The sequence below is a fragment of the Rhopalosiphum maidis genome, chromosome 1, assembly GCF_003676215.2.
Source record: "Rhopalosiphum maidis isolate BTI-1 chromosome 1, ASM367621v3, whole genome shotgun sequence".
Taxonomy (NCBI): Eukaryota; Metazoa; Arthropoda; class Insecta; order Hemiptera; family Aphididae; genus Rhopalosiphum; species Rhopalosiphum maidis.
The window spans coordinates 51,386,467-51,411,614 of record NC_040877.1 but is presented as its reverse complement, the minus strand read 5'-3'; the positions used below and the strand labels follow the sequence as shown (position 1 = coordinate 51,411,614).

The 25,148-nt window shown below is 26.2% G+C and overlaps 6 protein-coding genes across 8 annotated transcripts; 3 read left to right on the top strand and 3 right to left on the bottom strand.

Moving 5' to 3' along the window:
- Window positions 1-1,122: 1,122 nt before the first annotated feature.
- Window positions 1,123-2,696, bottom strand: LOC113549327 (transmembrane protein 208). Its single transcript, XM_026950577.1, has 5 exons — window positions 2,535-2,696; window positions 2,302-2,457; window positions 1,588-1,724; window positions 1,398-1,482; window positions 1,123-1,333 (listed from the first exon to the last, which is right to left on the bottom strand). Exons 1-5 carry the CDS (start codon window positions 2,538-2,540, stop codon window positions 1,181-1,183), a joined length of 537 nt encoding a protein of 178 aa, XP_026806378.1. The 5' UTR covers window positions 2,541-2,696; the 3' UTR covers window positions 1,123-1,180.
- Window positions 2,697-3,821: 1,125 nt separating this feature from the next.
- LOC113549121 (protein LLP homolog) lies at window positions 3,822-5,302 on the top strand. Its single transcript, XM_026950288.1, has 2 exons — window positions 3,822-4,132; window positions 5,025-5,302. Exons 1-2 carry the CDS (start codon window positions 3,976-3,978, stop codon window positions 5,258-5,260), a joined length of 393 nt encoding a protein of 130 aa, XP_026806089.1. The 5' UTR covers window positions 3,822-3,975; the 3' UTR covers window positions 5,261-5,302.
- A 1,176-nt stretch (window positions 5,303-6,478) lies between these two features.
- Window positions 6,479-8,109, bottom strand: LOC113561207 (prostaglandin E synthase 2). Its single transcript, XM_026967500.2, has 4 exons — window positions 7,572-8,109; window positions 7,098-7,504; window positions 6,832-7,044; window positions 6,479-6,767 (listed from the first exon to the last, which is right to left on the bottom strand). The coding sequence occupies exons 1-4, from the start codon at window positions 7,881-7,883 to the stop codon at window positions 6,536-6,538; spliced, it is 1,164 nt and encodes a 387-aa protein (XP_026823301.1). The 5' UTR covers window positions 7,884-8,109; the 3' UTR covers window positions 6,479-6,535.
- Window positions 8,110-8,283: 174 nt separating this feature from the next.
- On the top strand, window positions 8,284-13,091 carry LOC113561205 (protein-glutamate O-methyltransferase-like). Of its 2 annotated transcripts, XM_026967498.1 has the most exons (9): window positions 8,284-8,584; window positions 9,494-9,627; window positions 10,741-10,828; window positions 11,056-11,288; window positions 11,359-11,521; window positions 11,674-11,848; window positions 12,012-12,245; window positions 12,330-12,449; window positions 12,671-12,921. In XM_026967498.1, exons 2-9 carry the CDS (start codon window positions 9,554-9,556, stop codon window positions 12,919-12,921), a joined length of 1,338 nt encoding a protein of 445 aa, XP_026823299.1. In that variant the 5' UTR covers window positions 8,284-8,584; window positions 9,494-9,553. The 2 variants fall into 2 exon arrangements, with proteins under 2 accessions (XP_026823299.1, XP_026823300.1); XM_026967499.1 differs by lacking the exon at window positions 8,284-8,584 and having other exon boundaries at window positions 9,418-9,627; window positions 12,671-13,091.
- Window positions 13,092-14,446: 1,355 nt separating this feature from the next.
- On the top strand, window positions 14,447-17,558 carry LOC113548144 (gamma-soluble NSF attachment protein). The gene is made up of 9 exons (XM_026948866.1): window positions 14,447-14,681; window positions 14,760-14,827; window positions 15,338-15,422; window positions 16,204-16,221; window positions 16,280-16,487; window positions 16,595-16,665; window positions 16,728-16,908; window positions 16,973-17,122; window positions 17,195-17,558. The coding sequence occupies exons 1-9, from the start codon at window positions 14,626-14,628 to the stop codon at window positions 17,267-17,269; spliced, it is 912 nt and encodes a 303-aa protein (XP_026804667.1). The 5' UTR covers window positions 14,447-14,625; the 3' UTR covers window positions 17,270-17,558.
- Window positions 17,559-18,153: 595 nt separating this feature from the next.
- On the bottom strand, window positions 18,154-24,146 carry LOC113560852 (WD repeat-containing protein 35). 2 transcript variants are annotated; one of them, XR_003406136.2, is made up of 22 exons: window positions 23,890-24,146; window positions 23,540-23,824; window positions 23,349-23,451; window positions 23,103-23,263; window positions 22,897-23,050; window positions 22,690-22,835; window positions 22,387-22,605; window positions 22,173-22,311; window positions 21,970-22,098; window positions 21,770-21,873; window positions 21,547-21,710; window positions 21,232-21,478; window positions 20,792-20,970; window positions 20,212-20,415; window positions 19,973-20,125; window positions 19,698-19,890; window positions 19,452-19,631; window positions 19,261-19,381; window positions 19,048-19,176; window positions 18,796-18,960; window positions 18,633-18,742; window positions 18,154-18,553 (listed from the first exon to the last, which is right to left on the bottom strand). XR_003406136.2 is itself a non-coding variant. In XM_026966959.1 (22 exons), the coding sequence occupies exons 1-22, from the start codon at window positions 23,911-23,913 to the stop codon at window positions 18,373-18,375; spliced, it is 3,486 nt and encodes a 1,161-aa protein (XP_026822760.1). The 2 variants fall into 2 exon arrangements, 1 of the variants encoding a protein (XP_026822760.1); XM_026966959.1 differs by having other exon boundaries at window positions 18,373-18,553; window positions 18,800-18,960; window positions 23,890-23,913.
- Window positions 24,147-25,148: the final 1,002 nt, after the last annotated feature.

Sequence of the window (25,148 nt, the reverse complement as noted above, 5' to 3'; positions counted from 1 at the left end):
ATTCATATCGCGTATAGTCATATGACCTTATTTTGATTGTTAATAAAAACTGTCATATTAATTATTAACGACATTTTTAATTTTTAAGTTAAAGAGTGAAAGTCATAAAACAATTTCTAATGATACTAAGTGTTTTATTGTTTTAGTAATGCCAGTGTTATAACAAACTATGGTTAGATATTAGACATTGCCAAGAAAAGTGAAGAAGATAAATCAAGAATACCAAAATGCGGATACCCAATAAAGAAGTTTTTCATTTTATGTAAAAATCGAATGTTGACATTATTTATAAGTCATTTTTGACAATGCTTCATAGATATAAATATTTACTATAGGCATTATGATCAATGACCGGTGCTCTATAAAGACAATGTGATCATAAAACTATAAAAGAGCAATTTTTTTTTATAATTGTGTATTGAAACCAATACTTCAATGCTTGAATTTTGAATCTATTTATCTATTATATTAATCAAAACATTATTAATTTCTTTTTCTTTTTGATTTAATGTTAATTTATCACAACTAGTAACTACCAAGAAATATAACAATTCAACTATTTTCTCTGGAACAATGTGCGCAACTTGTACAACTCTATTTTATATGTATTAAAAAAGTTTAAAAATGTCTAATAGTGTTAATAATTAATATCTAGGGTCGATAATAATAAATGAGCATTACCTACTTTTAGAGTCATAAATTCTAAACAAAGAAAAAACCACAGTATAACACCATAAGTCTTTCTAATAAGTTGCTACCTAATTTTGGTTAGGCAAGTTGCAAAAAGTAAATAATAAATAAAATTAGTCACAAGTCTTATATAGTTGAAAACCATTGCAATAGATCATAGCATAATATCCTATGACTCAACAGTTTGTATTTTAAACATTTCATTATGAATTTTGAATATATTATCAATACACAATATATTTTAGTATATTCTTTAAAAGCGTAATAATTGACTACAGAGTTAATAATTACAAATATGAACATATTATTTAAAATAACACAAATTGAATTACAATTCATAAATACAAATGTAAAATATTATATTAAGTATAATATATATATATATATATATATTATACGCATATAAAAAAAAAAAAAAATTTCAGTTATAACAAAAATATAATTTAAATTAAAAAAATAATAATTAAGCTCGATTTATCAATCAAAATCATTAAAACCGTACATTTTGTTGCCGTTTTTTTCTTCTTTCCAATTTCTTTTGTTTTTTCTCGTTTATTTCTGGTGAATTATCTTCTGGTGCTTTTTGCATAAAATAGGGTCCTAAGAAGTTTTTCCATAGTATCCAGAATGCTTGACCAGGTGCCTTAAAAAGGTAATTTATGAAATAATATCTATACGATGATACAAAATTAATTGTTTAAACTTACTAGGAGCCACAGAAACCAAAAGTAATTAGAAATAAGTGATAATAATTGGCAACCTGATGTTAATATAATCAAATCCTTTGTATACCTAAAATAAAAATATATTATACATTAAATAATAAAAATAAAAATAATATATATTATATAGAATAATTTTATTATAATAATAATAATAATAATACTATATAATTACTCGGCTAAACCTCCTTCCATATTGAGATCTGTACCAGCATCTAGTAACTGCCCATTTTCAGTAAATTTAGCTACTGACATATATGCCATAAATTTATAGCTACCACCGTGTGAAGCTATAACAAGAGTATATAAAAACTGAAAAAATAAAAAATTATGAGAAAAACATATTTATTGAAGAATAATTGATATGAAATAATCAAAATGATCCTATGTTAATGAAATACTTTAATTAATACACAATTATTATAAAATGCATTAATTCAAAACAATCTACAATTAATTCTAGTTGCAGGAACTCAATTGGATTAGAGAACAAAACCTACAACAACTATAAACTAGTACAATAATTTTTTAACTATTTAACATTTTTAATTTGTCCTATACTATATAGCTAGGTGTTTTTTTTTAAATAGATTAATTCATAAGTTCTATTAGTTTTTATTACTTATATTTAATCATAATTTCATATAATTCAATACAATGATTAATAATTTTAATTAATAATTAACAAAAATTAAAAGAATCCCTTCTCATAACAGTGCTTAATATAATATACTGTTTTTTTTATCATGAAAATTATAAAGACCTAACAATTCAATTTAAATATTTTATTTTAAATGTTTATAAAAATTTCTTGACCTTTGTGAAAACTGATGATCTTTGCTCTCATTTCATTAAATTATTGACTATAAAAATATAATATTTTACTTACAATGTTTGTAAGAGAAAAAACATTTCCAAAAGCCAATTGAACTATGATGTATATAGCGCTAACTGCTCCAATCATATTTCTATAAAACTTCAATGTGGCTTCATTCTCTTCTAATATTTGTTTTTGGCCTTTAGTGCCAGTTTTACCTTTTTGGGGCTGTTAAAGACAAATACAATTTACAAAGCATAAGTCTAGTTAATTATTTAAATAGAAGTACTTATATATTTGCATACCGCCATTACTGGAAATCCTTCGATTAATTTCCTAATAAAATACAAGTGTCCCTATATAACAATATATTCACTAAAATTTTGTTCGGGATTAAAGAACTGGATAATTAAATTAGTTTAGTATTTACTTTCTATTTCAAATTTCAATTTGTTAGTTAATACATGATAACAGAGTTTAACTCGTTATCACTCAACCAGTTATACACACGTTTGTGACGCGTGTAGACACGACGTCTGTCTGTCAGTGACAGTCGACAGCAGAGCGTTACCAACTGCGTGATGTGATATAAAATTTAATAAGAAAATTTAAATTAAATTTTTAAGTTACGCATTCATCTATTTCATCTCACTTAAATTTTAACTATTGTAAGTGTTTTAACTTGGAATTTCGAGACTTAGTTCTAACAATATGAACTCATTTATTTAAATTATTTGTAAAACAACAATATAAGTACTTAATAATAGATCAAAAAAAAAAATAAATAAATAAATAAAACAGATCAACACATATTATAAAAAATATAATATCAACGTAAAATCGTTATTACACAAAACTAAGAGCAAAACATGTATTCGAAAATAAATTTAACATATCTTGATTTTCCCCACTGACATATCCTTGTGTGTCTATAAAACACGGTTCACGTAAACTGAATATTTGAATTTCAATCAATTAATCAATATTGGTTTTTATTTTACGATAGATGCCTACAACTTACAAACACGAAGACTAGAATATTCTAATCACGACTTATTATTTACAAAGTACAATAGATAATTTGTTTAAGTGTAGTGGGTCATTTATATTTCATTATTTTTTAGTTTGACGTAGTAATATTAACATTATTAACTAATCCATTAGATATTTTTACTGCAACCGTATGGGCGCAGATGCAGAATAGATTCTATTCTATTTCACAACAATATATTATATATATATAATATTCTATGGTATGGCCGGTTTGGGTGTTCCTATAACAAATAATAATTTTCCATATTCCCATCACGTCAATTCGCACAGATTGCCAAGTGTTCAAATGGCTTGACCGTTGTATGACAAAACAAAACAATAATTTTGTGAATAATTTCTGATGGTTCTTGTTTTGAAGAAATGTTTAAATTTAGAATACCTATAATTTATTATTTATTTTATAATAATATTATGTTTTCTCAGTTTTCTGACTGGTCTGTGGACTGATTGGATTGCTTAAATAAACCTAACCTTAACCACAGTTACCTGATCTTATCAAACGAATATTGATAAAATTGATACCACACAGCAAATAGTTGATAAGCACTTGTTATTTTATTGCTCACGTGCTTTCGTGTTTTGTCACTTTTGTGTAGTGTGCACTGGGATTGTGCCACTACGAAATCGTAATTCCGAATTCGTGGTCAGTCATTACTACTATTATAACTTATTTATCGTGTTTACCTGCTTACAATGGCCAAAAGTATAAGGAGTAAATGGCGCCGGAAGATGAGGGCTATCAAGCGGATCAGGTATGGCGTGAAGGAATTAGACAGATTGAAGAATATGCTGGTGAACGCTGGAGAAATAGAAGTCAAAGAAGACGGTGAAATTGAACATGTTTGCTTAGGTAACTTATTTTCTTTCATTATGTTGTTTATCGTTTATGTACAAATAAATACACTTGTGAAGGGGAACTGGTCATTTAATATCCCAATATTTATGTTGTTCAGTTTTGCAGTTTAGCAATGTATAAATTAATATTCATAATATTCATTAACATCCATATTTTACATATTGTTACACTTCTAAAGTCATAATAATATTTTTTTTTGTAGAAATATCATAGTATCTGTCATATACTAATTTTATTTTCATAACAAAATACTAATATTTATTTTTATTATTTTATCACCAATTGTAAGGTATGATAAGACACTAACATATAATTACCATAAATCAATGTAGCATATTGGTATTTAAAAACATAGTTATTTGTTAAGTGCATTACTAATTTTTAATGAAAAAATAGATGTATTTATTAAATCTGTAGAGGCACTTTCACATCTTTTATTTTATATTATAATAAGCTTAATTATTGGGATATAACTTTATTTTTATTTCAAATTGACAACAAAAATCTGTTTACCATTTGCAGCTTATTATTATTTAAGATTAATAGTACTAACATATCATGTGGGTATGTTATCTATGCTAATAAAATAATTTATATGAAAGTTTGATTATGAATTAAAAATGTACTAAATAAATATTTTATATATAGATTAATAAATATTAAATAGCATTTTAATTATTGTATATTTAAACATATAAATAACTAAACGACTAGATATATAAATTTGAAATACACATTAGTAATATACTAGCAACCCTATTGTAATAATGAAGTTTATATTTATGTATTGTTTCATAACTGTAAAATTTATTCATTCTATACCTAAATATTTAAAACATATAAATATATTTTATTAACAAAAAACTACACTTTAATAATTTTTTAGTTAAAGCTAAAAATGAAGAAGCTGAAAAAATTCAACTAGAAAAGGAAGAAAAAGCCAAAGTGGAAAAAACTGCAGAAATTGTTAAGGAAACTCCAAAAAAAGTTCAACATCCAACTTGGCTCAGAAAAAAGGAATACAAAAAATACATAAGAAGTTATAGAAAACAACAATCAATCAACGCTAAAAGAATAAAGGGAACAATTAAAAAAAAAAGTAACGCTGTAAAAAACTTGTAATTTTGACCATTTGAAAAATAAAATAATACTGTTTAAAGTTTATCATTGAGTTCTTAATAACTTTAACTTTAACAAATGTAATACACAATGGTTTTAATTTGTATGTTATGTAATTGAAACTTAAAATTTATAATATATTGAGTTGTAGTTAAAATTTTATTTTTTACGGTAAATATAGGTATTTCTCAACATACTGACATTTTTTCATGTAAATGAAACTAAAGAAAATGCAATTGGCTTATTGAACATTAAAATTTATTTAATTAAATCAAAAATCAACTTCAGATTTTAATAAATTGTAATACAGATAACTACGTTTAATATTTTGGTAAATTGTTATTCATATAGCAAAAAATATATCTTATCAAAACATTAATATTATAATAAAAATTATATAAGTACAAGATTAAAATATTTTCTAATATTTTTGGCATAAAATAAATTTTTGCTACAAACATAAAACATAGTTCTAACAAATAATGGGTTTTGGTACTGGCTTTGTTTAACCTATCACCATTCGCATGATTTTTTTAAAGCCAATAACTTAACGTGCAGAATAAAAATATACCCTATTTTTTTTTACCAAAAATGGCAAAATATATGTATATAAAACAAAAAAAAACAATATCTTCAAATATTTACAAGTCATTATAAAGTACTAATAGTTTTAAACATAATACTATTAAGGTTTTTATACAAGCATCTCAAGTTTATTTGGAATGAATATTTATACTGAGTTAGTAGTGGCCTCTTAGTAGCAAATTAAAGTTTGCATTTTCTAGAAATATTTGTGTATCTGGTAAACGAGTGTGTGGTAACTGATCATTAATATGTGCAATTTTGTTGAAAATTCAATCATTATTTGATGATTTATTGATTTCACAATGTCATTTATCAATTTAACGTTAATATAAATGTCAAACCTAGTGGTGGCAGTGACAATACCACAGAATAGATTAAAACAGTTTCATAAATAGTTTTCATTTCCCATTCAAATACCTATTTGTAATTAAATATAAAATAAATAATAAACAGTGGTGGTGTCAAAAATCAAAAGCATTCTTTGAGCAGCTTGGGACCTAAAATGCTAGATCATGTATGATTGATTAATATGTCAGGTCAGGATTAAAAGTTAACTAGGATGTAATAACCAATTAATAATTTTGTTAATAAACAAATATTTTGATTAAAAATTAAATAAACAACTCATTTTGTTAAATTAAATCACTGTCCCATTTTCATTCTATTCAACATTTTTAATAAATAGGAACATTATTATAGTATAACTTTTTTCATATTACTAAACCACACATTAATTTTAGTATTTTCCTGCACGTCTTTGAAAGCCATACAACCTTCAATACTTGAAAGAGTACCATACACAGCTAGATCGGCTAAGTTTGGTTTGTTACCACCCATGAAAGTTCCGCCATTTTGTTCTACTGCTTTCACCCATGTATTACATTCTTCATATAACGATAGACGTACATCATCTTTTAGCATATACCTATTAATATTAAACATTATAGTCATTGATTATACTAAATAATATAATAATTAAATAAAATTACTTTTTCTTCAATTTCTTACTAATTAGCCACATCATAAAGGCTCCACCATATACCATTAGACTTGTTTCCCAAAAAGGGAAATTTTTTTCCCATTCACCAACTATTGAAAACCATTTAAATGAGTCTATAGCTTCTGATAGAGTACGGTAAGCATTTGGCGAGAGTGCATGGACCAAAGTTTCATCAGACCATTTTCGCCATTTTCTTTCATTACTAAAAAAAAAAATATTATGTTCAATGTATCATTTCCAAGCGCAAGAACTTACTCAAAATTCAAACGTTTTGATTTTTCAGATTCGTCTTCATTCATAATAAAATATTTGTTCATAATGTCTGTCTTCCTCTTACCGTCTACATCAACATAGGATATTGATGGATAAAAATTTGCAATGTCCTCAATATTAAATGTTTTATCTTTTAAATAAGTAGCCAGAGCAGATACAATCATTGTACTATCGGTTAGTGGTTGGTAACCATTACTTGTTTTTACTAATAGAATGGGAACTTTTTTATAATCAGACCAGTTTATTTGCTGTTTGAGCATAGGGTCTACTTCAATGATATCATATGGCACCTTAACATAATCAAGAAATGCTCGCACCTTACAACAAAACGGACAAGTTGGATATTGAAATAAAATTAAATCGGCATGTTCATCATTATTGTGTCGTACCTGAAATTATAAATTATTAATACTACAATAAACTTAAATGCCATGAAAATTGTGAGTAATATCATACTTTACGGGTGACCTTCAATTCGGGAGGTAAGGTCTTCAAGATTGGTATTCGTGTTGGAGTATTTACTATGGAACCAGGTAGTTTACGCTCTGAATCTGCGAAATATGAATATGCTGCTCCGACTACGACACCAATGGCCACACCACCACCTATTAAACGTACTGTGCTGGTACGTTTTTTAGCATGTTTAGCTAGTGGTGACTCATTATTGAAATGTTTCATACGACTAAACGGATTGTTTGTACGTAACAAAAACGGTCCTCCAGAAACTGTTTTTGTATTTAAACGGGCAATAGCCACTCGCAGTGCCATTTTCGTTATGCGTTAAATTTAATATATATTATATATAGGTAACAACGAGTCTTGTTTTTTTTTTTAAATTTAATTAACGACAAAAAAGTTTAATTACTTAAATTATTTAAACATTTTAAACTTAAATAAATAAAATTATATACCATTATTCATGATTAAAGTGCAATCTTCAGTTCTGAGTTTTCACTGTTAAAATCTAAGACCGTGGTTAAAATAATTTATAATCTAATCCTCAATAAATCTAATAGAGTATAAGATAACATAAATCAAAAAAATATGATAATTTTTAAACTGCATGTTGAAAATTTTTGCTTGGTGTAATTATGCATGCACTGGCTTATCAACTCTAGTCTGGCACATGTTTCAATGTTTGACGTTTGTTGATAATATAGGAAAGAAATGATCAAAATAAAATGAAATAATATGTTAATAATTTAATATTTGTTGTTTTTAATGTTTTTATGTAAGAAAGAGTGTGTGTGTGTTTAGCCTCCTCGTTCCACTTTTTAATACATTTTCATTTCTCCCCCAACAATAAAAATCCTGAGAATGCCGTGTATCAGAATTGTAGTTTTTTTTGGATTTAGAAATAGTTGCAATAAAAAAAAATACACAGACTAATTTGTGACTTAATTTATTATACCGCAAGCTACTGCACAGTGCACATCCACGTACGGTTGCTTATACGCAAGAATTTATTGGTAAATAATGTCTTGAGTATACGCCATATTTTTTAAAATGTATCTCAAAAAAATTGTTCTTGCTAAGTTCGGCTCTTGGTCAATACCAAGATTCTCGCTCTGCTCGAAAAATAGTTAATAAAAATAAAACATACTTATCACTTTTCTTATTTAATTTTCAGTAATATACAATATCCACTAACAGTTTTTAAAAATATTAGACTCGTAAATATGTTTAAAATGTTATTGGAAAAAAAAAAATATTACGAAACAAAATATTATTATTTGTTTTATTCACCGTATTCTCAACATTTACCCGCATTAAAAATGAATATTTTTTTTACGTATTTATATAGTTATATGCATTTTCTTTGTAAATATTGTTATTAGTATACTTCTGTATACGCTAAAGGCTCCAATACAGTGTACATTTGTCACTCCTGTTTATACGTAAATCGTTACAGAATATTTTGGTTGCTGTAGAAAATATAGTGAGAGAATGACCGAATATTATGACCTCTGACAGTCCTCAGTCCATTTTTTCAGTTTCACACATATTTTATCACAAATGTCAAATATGACGTTTGTTAATTAGCTGTGTAGTATGTATACACCACAGAGTCCGTGATTTAGACCAAAAGTGGTTGGAAAATGACAAACAAAATTATTTTTAGATATACTTATTGAAAATTAAATAAGAATTGGTATTTCTATCATAATCTTAAAAATTATAATTAGAACAATTAATTATACGGAAAAAATGATAATAACTACAGTAGGTAGATAAGTAAATATAAGTAAATGATCTAATCTACCTACATATTTAAACCTTGCCGCTATGGTAATCGGTAATATTTGTAGTGATTTGATTATTTTTTACATTTTTATATTATCTCATTTTTTTACACTTAAAATTTAAAATTGTTGTAGTATTATAATTGTATTCAGTAGAAAGACATCCAATAACACAGAACAGTAATATACTACAGTATGGCTTGTAATATTGATCAGTTTTTGGATCAGAAAACACCAAATAATGAACCATTAAGAGGAAAATACATGAAGTAAGATTTAATAATATATTATTGTATTATAATAAAATTAAAATTAATTGTATAACCTTCATACATACAAATTTTTGATTAAAGATACAGTTTCTATTATCTTATTATTTATTTTTGGCACTCGTGTCGTATGCTATCTACCAAGAAAATGATATCTACACAAATCTATGTACACATGTCCTATGCTATCTACCAAATAAAATCTGTACGATGTATCCTTTACCTCCTATTTTCCTCGATGTTTAAACTGTTCGACGACAACGTCTCGACACAAATTATACCAATCTGAGACTGTGTGATGTCCTCTACCAGTAATTTTTTTTTTGTATATTTTAAAATTGATTTGCCCAGCACCAAACAAGTTCTATTATTTCACACAAACTTAACCCACTGTTATTTTTTCCATTTCGATCAATGTATGTAAAAAATGGGTTTTCTTAACGAATGAATTGCCATGTTTGACAACCCTTTTTTTGACATCGTAAATATTTTGTTACAATAACATCTCCGTTTAAATCGCGTTTCCGGCTTTTTTTAAAAGTTTCTTTCATTTCACTACCACATTGATCACTAATAGAATTTAATTTGGTACACAATTTTGTATTAGGTAACAATTCACAATCTTTTAAAAATTGTATACAAGTTTCATCATAAAAAATAATTTCTCTATATAATTCACCCAAAGTACTCATTTTATAAAACAATACATTTATAATTAACAAAAAAACACACAATTACGATGTTTGATCGTAACGAGCAATGAACGTAAACTAAATTCTGAAATACTAAATGTCCATTATTAGAACTGTAGAATCTTACACCTATAAGACTATATAATCGTCGATACCGTCAATATGAACTAAGAACTACGCGGTAGATAACGTAATTACTTGTAAATATCATACTACACCAAAAATTTGTTCGTAGATAGCATACGACACGTGTGCCTTATTTTTAAGTGTATTGGTAAATTTAAATTTAAATCAGTAAACACTGTTTTGAACACAACTATTTGAATGTTGCATACTATAATATATTATTCATATTATGAATTAAATATAAATGATGATTTAAGATTTTAGATTTAAATCTAAATTAATATTGATTTTACAGAAGTTTTGGTTATCATTCTCTAATGCACAGAATGCCAGATGTATTTTCTGCAATAACTGGATTATTAAAAGCCAAACAATTCACTTTGGTAAGGACTTAGTGTTCATATTTTTGTTTATCCGCTTTAAGTTAATAACATTTTTATTTCCTATTAAATTTTAATATATTGAATAAGCTTACTTGAATATAATTTAAATATATTTTTAATGGAATGAATGTTAAATTAGTTAGGTATTGTTTAGTTAAAATTGTAAGAAGTAATAATTATAAGACTACTAAAGATAATCATTATGTATACTTATAATTTTTTTAAAGGCAAACAAAGAAGAAATAAATGATATTGTTAACAAATTGGAACTACTACTTTCTGAAATATTGAACAATAAGCCTCTACGAACAATTGATAGTACTTCTACATTAGCATTGATGTGGAATCAATTATTAGAAAAAAAATTTAATTCAGATTCAATTGTAACATGGTTTGATACAGAATGGCTTTTTACTGAGAATTATTTGTATATAAGAATAAAAGAGATTTTCGAAAAAACGTAAATTATAAAAGTGAATGAATTTAACATACATTCTAATAAATTATGTTAAATACATTTGTCTAAACAGGAAAATGTTGAAAGATTATGACCCTTTTGAACAACTGAAGTATAAAGCTTTTGATGAATCTGAAATAACAATGATAGCTATAGCAGAATTTTTAAATTCTCAATTTTCAAAGAAAGAATTCGACAATAAAAATTTGAAGATACTTTTCATACAAATATTAAAGGTATGGTTTATATGATTGAATTTATTATATTTTATGTTATGGTTGATTACAAACATAGTTATTAAATAAATACCTTCTAATTATTGCCATGATACTTGCTTAAAAAATAATTTTAAACATATTTCTACTTTTTTTTTTTTTTTTTTTTATAGATTTGTTTGTGGGGAAATAGATTTGATTTGTCTCTCAATATTGGAAAATCAAAAAACATTTCTGAAGATCCGTTAGAAGCTATTGTATCTTTAGATAAATATATTTTGACTGATCATTCAGATGAAATTTGGAACACTTTGAATGTTTCATATGACAAAAATCCTAAGATAATTGGTAAATAATATTTTTATTTTTTAATGATATTCAGTAATATATAATGAACAATTGTTTTTGTTTTTATTATTAAATTCAAATAGACTTATTAGTCTATTGTTTTGTACTGTATTTGTACTATTGTATTGTATAATATACATACAAATGAATTCAATTATTTCAGATATTATCTTGGATAATTCGGCTTATGAACTATTCACGGATATGTGTTTGGCACACTTTTTTATTACTTATGGATTTGCCGAAACTGTTGTCTTTCATGGAAAATCTATCCCTTGGTATGTGTCAGATGTTACAAGACCAGATTTTGAACACTTTTTAAATCGTTTAGTTAAAGAATGTACATCAAGTGCCCTTCAACAAATTGGAAATAGGTGGAACAATTATTACAAAACTGGTTAGATTCTTTAAATTCAATTTTTTATTTTTTGAGTAAATGACTAAGTATTTAACTATTCTGTTTTTAATTTTATCACTATAGGAAAATTTGTAATTGAGTGCGAGGAGTTTTGGACCTTACCTCACTGTTACTCAACAATGGCCACCGAAGATCCAGAGTTATATAAAAAATTAGCTTGCTCCCAATTATTAATATTTAAAGGTTAAATTTTAATTTATAAAAATGTTATGAATTTAAAAGAGTTGATTATAATTGTTTTATTTAGGTTAAAATCAGATACTTAGTTTTAAATTTTATGAAAATTGGATATAATCAAAATAGTTTTTGATTCAGAGCAATATAATGATATTTTTTTGTAGTTTGTGTAGGAGAAAATTTTTTAACGTGATTGTACTATATTATGTTAATTTTGATTTTTGTAGGCGATTTAAATTACAGAAAACTAATTGGAGATATCAATTGGTCACCATCAACTACATTCAAATCTGCCTTGTGTCGATTTCAACCAACAGCTGTGGTAGCTTTACGTACATTAAAATGTGACTGTGTATGTGACCTTGACTGTGACTATGAAACCAAAATTGATGAAACTGATAAAAATGATAATTATCTTTGTTCCACTAATTATTGGCAAGTTAATGGCAAATACGCTGTGGTGCATTTGAGTAAATAGCATTTTTCCGCTTTCAGAAATAAAATAAATATATTATACTATTTTAAATTTTGTGTCTGTTATTGCATTCATGTTTAGTAAATTTCTATTATTTTTTGCAAGTTGTAACTTAAATATTGTTTTGTAATGTCTTATTATTTTTTTAGTAAAGTATCTTATTTACATTATAATTTCTTGTTTTTTAATTGTTGAAATAAAAACTTAACCAAGCTTTAAAATTGTTTGTAAATTATAAATAGGGTGTCCAGACGTACCAATTTTTAAAAACACTTCTCTCGTCATCTCAAAAATCTTTATCAGGATTTCAATATGTCCTGGATTAATGCGTTAATATGAATTTGTATTACATTATATCAAAATTTATAAAATTTTTATGATACTTAGCTTATAAAATCAAATTCTAAGTATGAAAAACAATAATTTTAAAAATATATATACTAAAATTACATAATTTATATTCTAAATTAAAATACCTATCTCAATTAGACATTTTGTTTTATTCAAAATTACTTTTTCTTTATGAAACATATTTTATTTGTCCTGGTTTTTCTTTTTAATCTGGTTAACTTAATTATGAAAGAATAGAACATAGAAGTTGAGTCATGATGTATTGAAGTTGTTACAATCGATTTGTTTGGCATTTCAATAAATCAATAAAATGTATAGATTTATTTATTAATATAATTATTATGATGGTTAAATATTTTTTTTTTATTAGTATTTTTGTAATATACTAATGATATTGTGAGAATATAAAATTACTGATTACTTACAACGGAAATTTTGCAGCATCAACTTCATCAAAATGCTTAATTCATATACTGAAACATTTGGTTATAGAATAATAAATTGTTGATAAATTAGTTAATTGAATATTTGAATTGACATTGTTTAATTTGGTTTTTAAAATACATTTAAAATCTAAATTTTTGTCACTGTTTGAAAGAAATCTATGAAAAATGAGATGCCTGAATAATTTAGTTCTGGATTGATTAAATTACATAGTCAAGATATAATAAAAATCATTAAAAATTCATTAAAATGGCATTTGATATCAATGTAAGATTGTTAAAGTCGAAACTGTCTGGTTTGTCATCACATTATGTATTTATTTTATTTATATAATATTATATTTGATTATTATTCCTTATACCTACAGGCTACAATTTACTAAATATTATTGTTGTTTTTAATAAAAAACCAAAATAAAATAAATCTGATGTTAATTGCGTCTGTGTTTGTTGATTGCTGTTAGGTACTATTAATACTTAGGACTTAAGGATATGTTATATTCCGTATATAATTATAACGACAATTGATCACAGAAATAGTATGTATCATGACTAAATAGATTTTCATAGATTAGTCATGGTATATATTATATTATTAATTATATAGGTATCTTGACAAAAAAAGTAGAACAATTAACATTATCTCATTATATCTACAAAAAAACACTCAAAAAATCTATTATTGATAATTTATCATCCTAGGTCGTATCACTGATAAGACTATATAATGGACATATTATTGTAATAGTCCGAACTTTACACCGTTCGTTGCTTATAAATATTGAATTGTAAATAATATTTGTAATAAACATATTAGGAATATTTTATTAAAGTTGTTATTTACTCCTACAAGTGACAGACAGAGTCTAGTAAGGATTTTATACGATTGTTTGAGATTTGAAGTGTTGTGATCATGTCAAAAGACAAGATCCAAGAGGGAAGGGAGTGTATGGACAAAGCTGCGAAATAGTAAAATAATTTTTTATATCCTTTTGCCTGAATCGTTTTCTTTAATGATTGATACTTAATTTGTCATTTTGTTTCAAGTCTGAAGACATCTTTGTTGAAATGGGTTCCCGATTATGACAGTGCAGCCGACGAATACTCAAAAGCAGGTATATTAAATACTATAGAGTATCAGAGCACATACCAGTACCTATATTAGAATTTATTTTTGTGTGGTTATGTAGTCTGTAGAAATTTATGTATTTACAATTATAGTGTCAAAAATTTATGAAGTTAATAATGATTCTTAGAGAGGTCATTATAACTTAAAATAACTCAATCATTTTTAGTTATGTTTTTATGAATTGGTAATATGACATAAGGTGAAATTTAAATAATAAATTTCTTTAGTTCTTATTTTTGAGTAGTACCTATTTGGAAATAAAACTTCTAGCATATAATATTGTTATACCTAACTAAATTGTTTATCGTCTTTCAAATTATATTTTCACAAATTTGTCTTAAATTATAAATTACTTTTTGAATTTTTAATTGACTTGAAAAGACCTGTAATTAGTATTAGCAAAATAAATAAATATAGTCTATTGTCTACAATTGCTTGCTTAAATATTATTCCTGAAAATGAATAAAGAAAAGTTATATTGCTTATTCTTTTTCAGCTACTTGTTTCAGAGTTGGAAAATCATATAAAGAGAGTAAGGAATGTCTTATGAAAGCATCAGAAAACTATTTACAAAATGGATCGTATCCTTTATTTACAAACATCAAGTTTTATTAAAATAAAAATTGATAATCTTGTAACATCTCTTAAATCTCTACTGAAGATTCTAATCTAGTGACAGTTGTATGTGCTCTAATGCGGCAAGACAGTTAATAGTTATTATATTTTTAGATAAAATCACCAATAACATTTCATATATTTTTTTCTGTTTTTATTGATTAAATTTTGAATTTTTAACAAAATATTTTTCATGAAAACTGAAATTGAAGCTTGAGTACATTTAAAATTTTGATATTTAAAGTAGATAAATACAACTTTATGATTGTAGTAATACTATAATATTACTATTATATAAATGTATCATAGAACTGAACTGTATCAGAGACTGTATACTCATGTATGATGTTTAGTGAGTGAGTGTCTGCATGCATTGTAACATCCTATTTTTAATGTCATCATATTCTCATAACATTCATAACTTACATCTGTATAACAATCGAAAGTTATGTCTAAATAATTAATATTTAAAATAAAGGGGGTTTATAGTGAAATAACACTGTTGTTTATATAAATGTACTTTTTATTGTGGTGTATTTGTATCGCAATGTAGGTAGGTATTTCTGATTTCAACTTACATAATAGAAAAATTGTAATAGCAAAGTATTAACTGTAAGTAATATATTAATATGATTGAAATGTGTTTTGAGTTAGAGCACATACTGCAATCACAGTCAGTAAAATGCACATAACAAGATACCAGCGAAAAAGTTTTTTTTTAATTTATCTTAACACTATCCATACTAGTCTTTTCCATGCTGCTAAGTAAGTTACCTACTCTGTTTTTGTTTTATTTTTCAAAACTGATAATATTTTTGTTTAGGTGTATGGATCAGGCAATTATAATGTCTAAGGAAATTGGCGATACAAGCGAAGTGTTTAAATTGGCTATGAAAGCCAGTCATTATTACCAGCAACATGGATCCTCTGGAAGTGCATCATTATTGTTGAACAAAGCTGCAGATATGTTACAACTATCAGATCCAGAATCAGCCGTTAAGCTTTTAAAGGAAGCTTCAAACATTTCTGGGGTAAATTGAAATAACTTTCATTTTTATTCACGTCACTAAATTTTATTTAACTGTTTAGAATGTACCAAAAAACTTTTATTTGGAGATAATAATATTTTATTTTTTAGACTGAAGATTCGATTGGACAAGCAATGGAGTACACACACAAAGTAGCTCGACTGTTGGTAAAATTGAAAAGGTAGTGTTCTTTTTACATTATTTTTATTGAATTAAAATTCTTACAGTGGTAATTTTTTTTAGGTACGAAGAAGCTGAGAACGAAATAAAACGTCAATTTGATCTTGTCACTGAAGGAGGCCCCACATCCAACATGGGTAGAGTAACTGTTGAACTATTTTTATTACAATTGGCTAAAGATGATTATGTGGCCGCTAAAAAAGTGTTGCACGATTATGGAATGCAATATTGTGAACAAGCAGAGGTACAAATGCATTGCAATACTTTTGTTATAACAAGGTTTAATACTAACCTTTGTATGCAATTAGATTTATATGCTTGACAGCATTGTAAACGCCTATTCTGATCACGATTGTGCTCAAATCAAAAAAATGCTAAACAGTCCTTTTATTAAGCACATGGATGTTGAGTTTGCAATACTCGCCAAGAATTTGGCTGAAAAATGGACAGTGGAACCTGTATGTTAGATTATTATTGCTGTATGTTTTATAATAATTATATACATTTATTCGTGATTATTAAATTTATAGAAAGAGCAAGTTACCAGTACTGAAAACGAAGAGACAGAGGAGTTATCAACAGACTTTGGAGGGAAGCTTTGTTAAAGCAGAAAATATCTTTTTATATTCTACCTTATTTAATCAAATTATATTTGTCTCTTAGTTTGAAACAGTTCAGGCTAAAAATTGTATTCGTCCTTTAAATCTCAGTAAGATAAGTCTTAAATATTAAATGTAAATATGATAGTTGATAACTTGCAATTGCATAAAAAAGTTAGAGCAAGTGACATCAAGTACATTTTTAATTAATTTTAAATTGTATAATAATGTAACTATTAATGCAAAGGAAAAAATAAGTTACTTTGCCATTAATTATTATTTAAAAAAAAAAAAACAAAGTAATAACTACAAATTATAATTTATAATATCTCAATAGTGAAATAATTGTTAAAAGTAAGTGACAATGGTTTTCGAAATGAAAAAATATTAAATAATAAATAAACTAACAAAATACTATTATTTATTATTGATTTAGATTTAATGGATTTAACAATAATAAAATATTGCCATTTAAATTTTTTCAATACCTTTGTAGGTAGGTATATGCTTTTGAGATTACATTTTTAATTGTTAATTATTGATGATATTTTTTACTGTTCAACAGTAAGTTTATACAATGTAGTTTAGTTTTTAAAATATTCATAATAATTTATGAAACTTTTTAAATCAATTTTTAAAACACTAACATTATTTTTATGTATTTAGCCACAATTTAATATGCAACATTCCAAATTATATATTTTTTTTAATTACACTATTTTGTTATCATAAAACCAATAATGTAATTTTAAATTGTTTATTATGTATTTAATTAATCAATAATAGTAAATACTTTAAATAATATGCTTCAACTAGGAAAACATATACAAATAAACAATAGTTGTTTATACAAATAATGTAATTATATTCAATCTTTAGTTTCAATACAAAATTTAAAATATATTATTATACACTTATAAACTTGTTTGAATATATTGTTATTTATTTAATAAATATATATCTTACTCACGAGTATATTTTGCTCAGTCTTATCATAGTGCACGTTTAAGTGTAAAAAGGACGGAATTAGTTTCAATAGCAAAACAATTTGTGTACAAATCTTGACTTGAAAGTGTAACGTGCAATCATAACATGAGAAGTGAAATAATTTAAAATGAAAGAATAACCTCTTTCCTACACAATGGACAGTAATTCAATGGACCCATATCTATGGTAGTTGCACTACGTTTGCATTGTCTGCAACACCAAAGAGATTTGATGTCTGTCAGTGGTTGACCCGTAACAATACTGGCTTCTGGTTTGATTTTACATTTTGGGCATTTCAAGGACCTGTAACATACATAAAAGTAATTATAAAACCACTCAAGTGTGTATATATTGGGTATTTTAAAAACGGAAAAAAAATTACCAAGCTGGAAAGTCGTCCAAACAACTGTAACATTGAATGAATAATGGATTAGAGTCTTTAGGAGCATACTTACTAAATATGATTAATGACAATTGATGGTAATTTTTTTTCTGAAAAACAAAATCGATATTTTTATGGAATTTTTAAATACACAGATCATTACTTACTGAATCTAAAGTTTCAAGTTTCATGAAAGCTCTAGACGCGATATTAAACAAACCATTTGCTATTGCTGCCAATGCTATAATTGAGTATATTTGTTCTGTGTTTAACAAGTTTTCGTAGTTGCGAAGCGTTAATGATGTCCATATAGCTAAATGAAAGTCTCCTAAACACATGTAATAAAAAGTAGTTAAAGTATCAATACTGTGTAAATTTTATCTAAATATTAAAAATATATTGAAATATCAATTACCATTGTACAGTTGTTGTTGGGCGAGTATTAAAAAATGTATAGATTCAACAATATGCCAACTGTTTTCTATAATTTCAGCACGTGATTTAAATGGCTTGATTTCAAAATTGTCTATTACAATTTCTTTGGCTGATTAATAATTATTGAATTTTATGGAAGAAATAAACTTAGATTAAAAACATAGTAATAATAAAACGGAAATCAATTATATACCATCTAACAGGGTGGATTGAATGTTTTTCTCTTTGTACTCTTCAATCAATAGTGCACCAGCTGTAGCCAACTGCTTTATAACGTTTGGTTGTATATCAGAATTTATTTCTTGATAAACAATCTAAAATTAAAGAAATATGTGTATAGTATAGAGTATTGAAGTAACAAGTTATTGCTAGTTATATCATTACAGCAAATACTAATTGGGCAGCTTCTGTATATCGTTCTCCGTTTATACATTTGGAAACCATTGTCAACACGTTTTTAATATTATCTAACCACTGATCACGATTTGTATCATTTATAGATATCATATGTTCATTTAATTTGCCAGTATCAAATTCAATACTCGTCATTGTTGCTTTTGAAAACTAAAACATTTAAATTTATTCTTAAATTAAGCCATAAGATAATTTATATTAAATATTTAACTTTACCTTTTGATTTATAGACTCGTCTTCAACCATTCCACTATTAACAAAAAACACTGAAATTGTTTCCAATAATGGATGGTGTTCTGGCAGACTTTTAGCAAGAGATGCTAATGATTCGTAATCCTTGAGTATTATATAACATTCAACTAGCTTTTCTGGATTATCAGCTTTTTTATAGTATTCAACAGCCATATCCCTAAGAGTTAAAAATAGAATTATAAAATATTGGTGATGTAACTAACTATATATTGAACAGATTTATTTTTGTTAGTATTAACCATTGTTGATTATCTAGGAAATGATCACCAATTCCTTGCCATGCTAAATTCATTGTGAGGCCGGAAATTCCCAGAAGTGAAGAACTTGATTTTAAAAGTTCAACAACCTTAAACCAATTACCAAGTTTCTGGTATAGAATCACAGCCAAATCTCTATATAAGAAGAATATGATCGATAACAGTTATTAAAAACTAATTTGAAAATAATGGTGTAATAAGAAAAATAATAGAATGTATACTTTCGATCAGCTTCAATATATAGTTGTTCAGCTTTCACATAATCTCCAAAATATACAGCTACTTCAGCTTGTTTTAAAAGGGTATCATTTATGTTAGCTAATTGTTTAACTAGTTTGATGCCATAATAGTCTTTACATTGTACAAATGCAGTTTCACTTGTCGAAAGGTCTAAAGCTTGCAATGCCGCTTCAGCTAATAATCTCCTAAATAAAACAATATAAATGACTTAAAATCATAAAATAAAAGTTATTTAATATTTATATTTAATTATTTGTATACAGTCTCCATGTACCAAATCCTTAAAATTAATTAACTAAATACAAATTTTTAAATTATTTTAGACTTTGGAACAAAATCAGGGTTATGTTAACATTTAATTTATATTAAAATTTAAAATACATATTAATTTAATAGATCTTAATTCTGATTATGAATATAATTAAATATTTCGTGCAAGTATAATAATTAAAGATCAATACGATTTTGAATTTAAAAATCAATGTATCTATCAAAATCTAAAAGTATAGTGTTATTTTGTTGATTGTGATGAGAGAAAGTGAAATGATTATCAGTACTTACGATAGCCTTGGATGAGGATTATCATTAATAAATTGAATTGCTTCTCCAATGCTAACTTTATCCAAAAGTTGTCTTGTGTCTCGCAATGATTTTGTTTCCAAAGTGACAACATAATCAAGAGAAGGGTTTTCTGGAGACTGAATAATTTCGTCTAACATAACTGCTTGAATTTCTAAATTCTTATAAAAATATTTATCCATTAAAATACAGTATAATAAAATTAACAGTTTTCATCAATTGCAACACTTAACACAAAAGTTGATTTTAAAGTTTAATAAGAAGTATTTGTTAAGTTATTAATTTATTCTAGCCATTATAAATTAATTACAATTAATCATTATTAGCTATACAAAGAGGCCATTACATCTAAGATTCTTGAGGCTTAAACTAATCTACTTATATTTAAAAAAAATAAAAAAATGTCATTCCATTAAACTTACTTCAAAAGAAGCGATATAGGCTGAAGTACTAATTGGTTCTTCAGGGTTAAACCCTCTAATGACATACATTCTAGTTTTCTCCATAATTGCTAAGAGCTCAGGATCGTCTGATGCCCACTTCATAGTCCATACATCTCGTCTTTGGAATGAATTCAAAGCTTCTGAATTAGTTGACTCCTTTACAACATTATCATCTGATATCTCAACAAAAGTTAATACTCCAGTTGAATCAATGATAGCCAATCGCCTGAATAAAAATAAATACAATTATATTTTAATAATATTATAACAGATTAATTAAAAAAGAAAATTTACTTAGAATTTGAATTCAATGCCAATTTATAAGGTTTAGAGGACAGCATTTTTCTTTCCACCAAAGCTACTTGAGGCAATGAATATTGTTGCAAAGCACAACTCTCTCTACCAATCAACAAATATTTATCACTCGCTGTTATACAAGTTATACGATCCTTGGTTTCCTAAATACCACATTTTGAACATTTAATATTAAATTTCAGCATCTTTAGAGGTGATTTACTTTCTGAAATGACGAGCTTTTGAATTCCCTAGATTCTTGAGTGAGTTCATCAACACCAGAAGGAGTATCATCAACATGAAACATTTTCACTTTTTTACGCTTAACTGTAACCATATAATAAATTAAAAAGTTTTATATAATATAGTAAGTAACCTAAACATGTTATTTAAATATAAGTAGTAGATAAATAAATAATTTACTGTTGGTTATGGATGCAGAATGTGATTTAGGAACAGCATATTGCCAAGTCATAAAGCTTGTGTGTGAAGAAACGACTACAAGAGTCCCATTCATTGCAATCCATATCGGTTCAAAATTAATGTGTTTGGCTACACAACAAATAACATAAAATTGAAAAGTTAATTTTTGAAACATCAAGTTTTTTTTTAAATTAAATTCTTACAATCAACCGTAGTGTTTATATTATTGCAAATAATAAGAGTATAAGGTTTGGATTCATCATTATTATTTCGTACAGCAAGAACACAATGATCTTTATAAGCATCCATACATAACAATGAATCATATTTTGTGTGATAAAACTAAAAAATATATAAAAACATATATTCTATTGTATTATATAATATCTTCAATTATAAGTTAGATAAAGTACTTACTTCATTTTTTTTTATATTCCAAAACGTAATCTCTGTAACACCTTCTTCGTAATTTCTAAAAGCATAGACGATTGTACTGGCAAAATAACACCAAGGATAATCATATCGCACATTAGCAAAGTAAACAAAACTGTCAATGGCTAAAGTGATGCGCAAAGACGTGCTTTCCCAACAACAAGATGACACCATATAACCAGGAATTCTAAGGGTTCTCAAATGCTAAAAAGTAAAAACAATAATATTAAACTTTATGTCACCATATATTATATTATAATGATGATTATTATAATATATTAAACTCACTTCTCCAAAAGGTGAATAAAGTTGAAGCACATTGGATTCTTTAACATCACCATCAACTATTAATGTACCAACCAACGCCAGAACACTGCCATTATGGTTCCATTTAATAGCCACAATCGACATATCGCATTCAAAAATTATTGGATCTATTGTACACTACTTTCATGAGTAAACGAGTAAAATAAATATTTAGTTTTAATAAATTACTCATATCATATTGGTCTCTCATCAATTGTACATGTCCTGTTTTGTATGCAATTGCCAATTGTGGGCAGTCATTCATATTTTTGTCAAGCCAATGACAGGCAGTAATTGGCACATTATTAAGAGATATAGGTAAACACACTATGCCCAATTTTGACTGAAACAAAACCAGTAATTATACTAGCACATCATAAAATCATTATACATACTATGAAATTGCCATCACTGTCAAACAAATGAACTTCACCAGTTTTTATGGTAAACAGAAGGAATTTTGAATTTGGAGACCATTGGACGCCTGTTAACATAAGTTTTTTTAATTCTTTGCCCCAGATACGACTACCTTCAACTGAACCAACAATAACAGCTCCTAAAATGAAATCATACATATTTAATTAAGTATTAACTACATAAAGTGAATGGCTAAATGAAGAAATACATTATAGCAGATTTACCATCCTCATAGACAATGCAAATTTTTTCGCCATCCCCATTCCATGCCATACCTTTAACGACTGATTTATTACGGTTATTGATCATTTCTTCTTGCCATGTTCCCTGGAAGATGAATAAAATAAATGTATTATAAACACATTGTGCATAATTAAGCATGCTTACACTAAGTTTAACTACTATTTATACACACCTTATACAATGTCCATACTATAATCAGCCCATTTTCATCGCTTGAAGTCAGTTTATTGTATTTTTCATTCCACACAATAGTCAACACATTACCAGAATGACCCTCGAGAGTTTTGTTTATTGATAGATTGGCCTGGCCTGCTAGTCCTCTGGGCTTACCATCTGCCGGTGTACCGGAATCGATTTTCAACACTTTCAAAAGACCATCGTCTCCACCCACCGCTATGCAATCCTGACTAGAATTCCATTCAAGACAGTTGATTTTTGTATTGTTCGGTATAGCGATCTAAACATGGTAATCATATCGTCAAAATAATAACAGCTAATTTACAAATATAATTAGCTACTCACTTTTTTGCTCAAGTACAGAAACATAGTGAAGTATTTTTTTATGCGAAACGTTATAGTACTGGCATATCACTTTTGTCTTATATCTAAGTTTCTACGGACTTATGGAATTTCATTCCCATTATTTTTTTTCGATTTAACTATTTAACTATCAAGAGTCACAACACTCACTATACTACAGTATATGATCTAAGCTCACAACTCGCAGTCAACTTACTGTCTAGAAGACGGGACCGGTTGATTTCGATAACAATTATCTATTCAGTGCTTATCACTGAACTACAAACATTAACAATCAGTTAAATGGGATAACAGTGTTATCATAACACCATCATACTATCATAGCCAGTATAGTATTGCTCCGAATATTACCACGAATATCAGGACAGTTACTCCGAATGTGCACTAAAAAAATGTCTAAATATTATGCACAAAATATAAAATTACGCATTCGAAATAATAATTATTTATTAACACAATACGAACTAAGGAAAAGAATAAAGATATAAAACTTTTAAAATATACTCTTTTCTAGATGTTTATAGGAAAGCGGTCATGTGGATTAATATTATTAAAAATCTGTAGCTATTTCAACCTGTGTAACATGTTACAAATTATAATAGGAATTATTCATAAATTTTATATTTTTATATTTTAAATTATTTATTTTATAATTCATGACCATTTCATTATTGAAATATAAGATTTGTACAAATTGTTAAACCGAGCTTGAAATGGTGTGAATAATTAAATAAACTATCTGATATTACTACCTACGTCAATACTATATTTAAAGGAAATGAAAAGTTAAAAAATAAAATAATTTCAGTACCTATAATAGTATAATATATAGTATGACAATTGGCAAGAGGAATAATTATAAAAGTTTTAAAGAATATTAACAAATAAACTCAAAATATAATGGATATTTTAATAGTTTTTAACTATAAACATTCACTGTAAATTGTTTAACAATAAGGTTCCTCATAAGTTGTTTTTATTACAATTTAAAAACATCAAAATTATAATTGCACAACTTATTACACAATACACATGTACAAGATATTGGTACATACCAAATTTGAATATTGGTAAAACTGGATATTTTAACGAAAAATAACTATTATACTTACTTATCTATTTTGTTTTATGTTATTACAAAAATATTATTTTAAGACACCAATTCGTGTATATTATTAACACCAACAGAGAAGTATTCAAAATATTATGTTTTAAGTTGTTTATACCATAAACCTATTAAC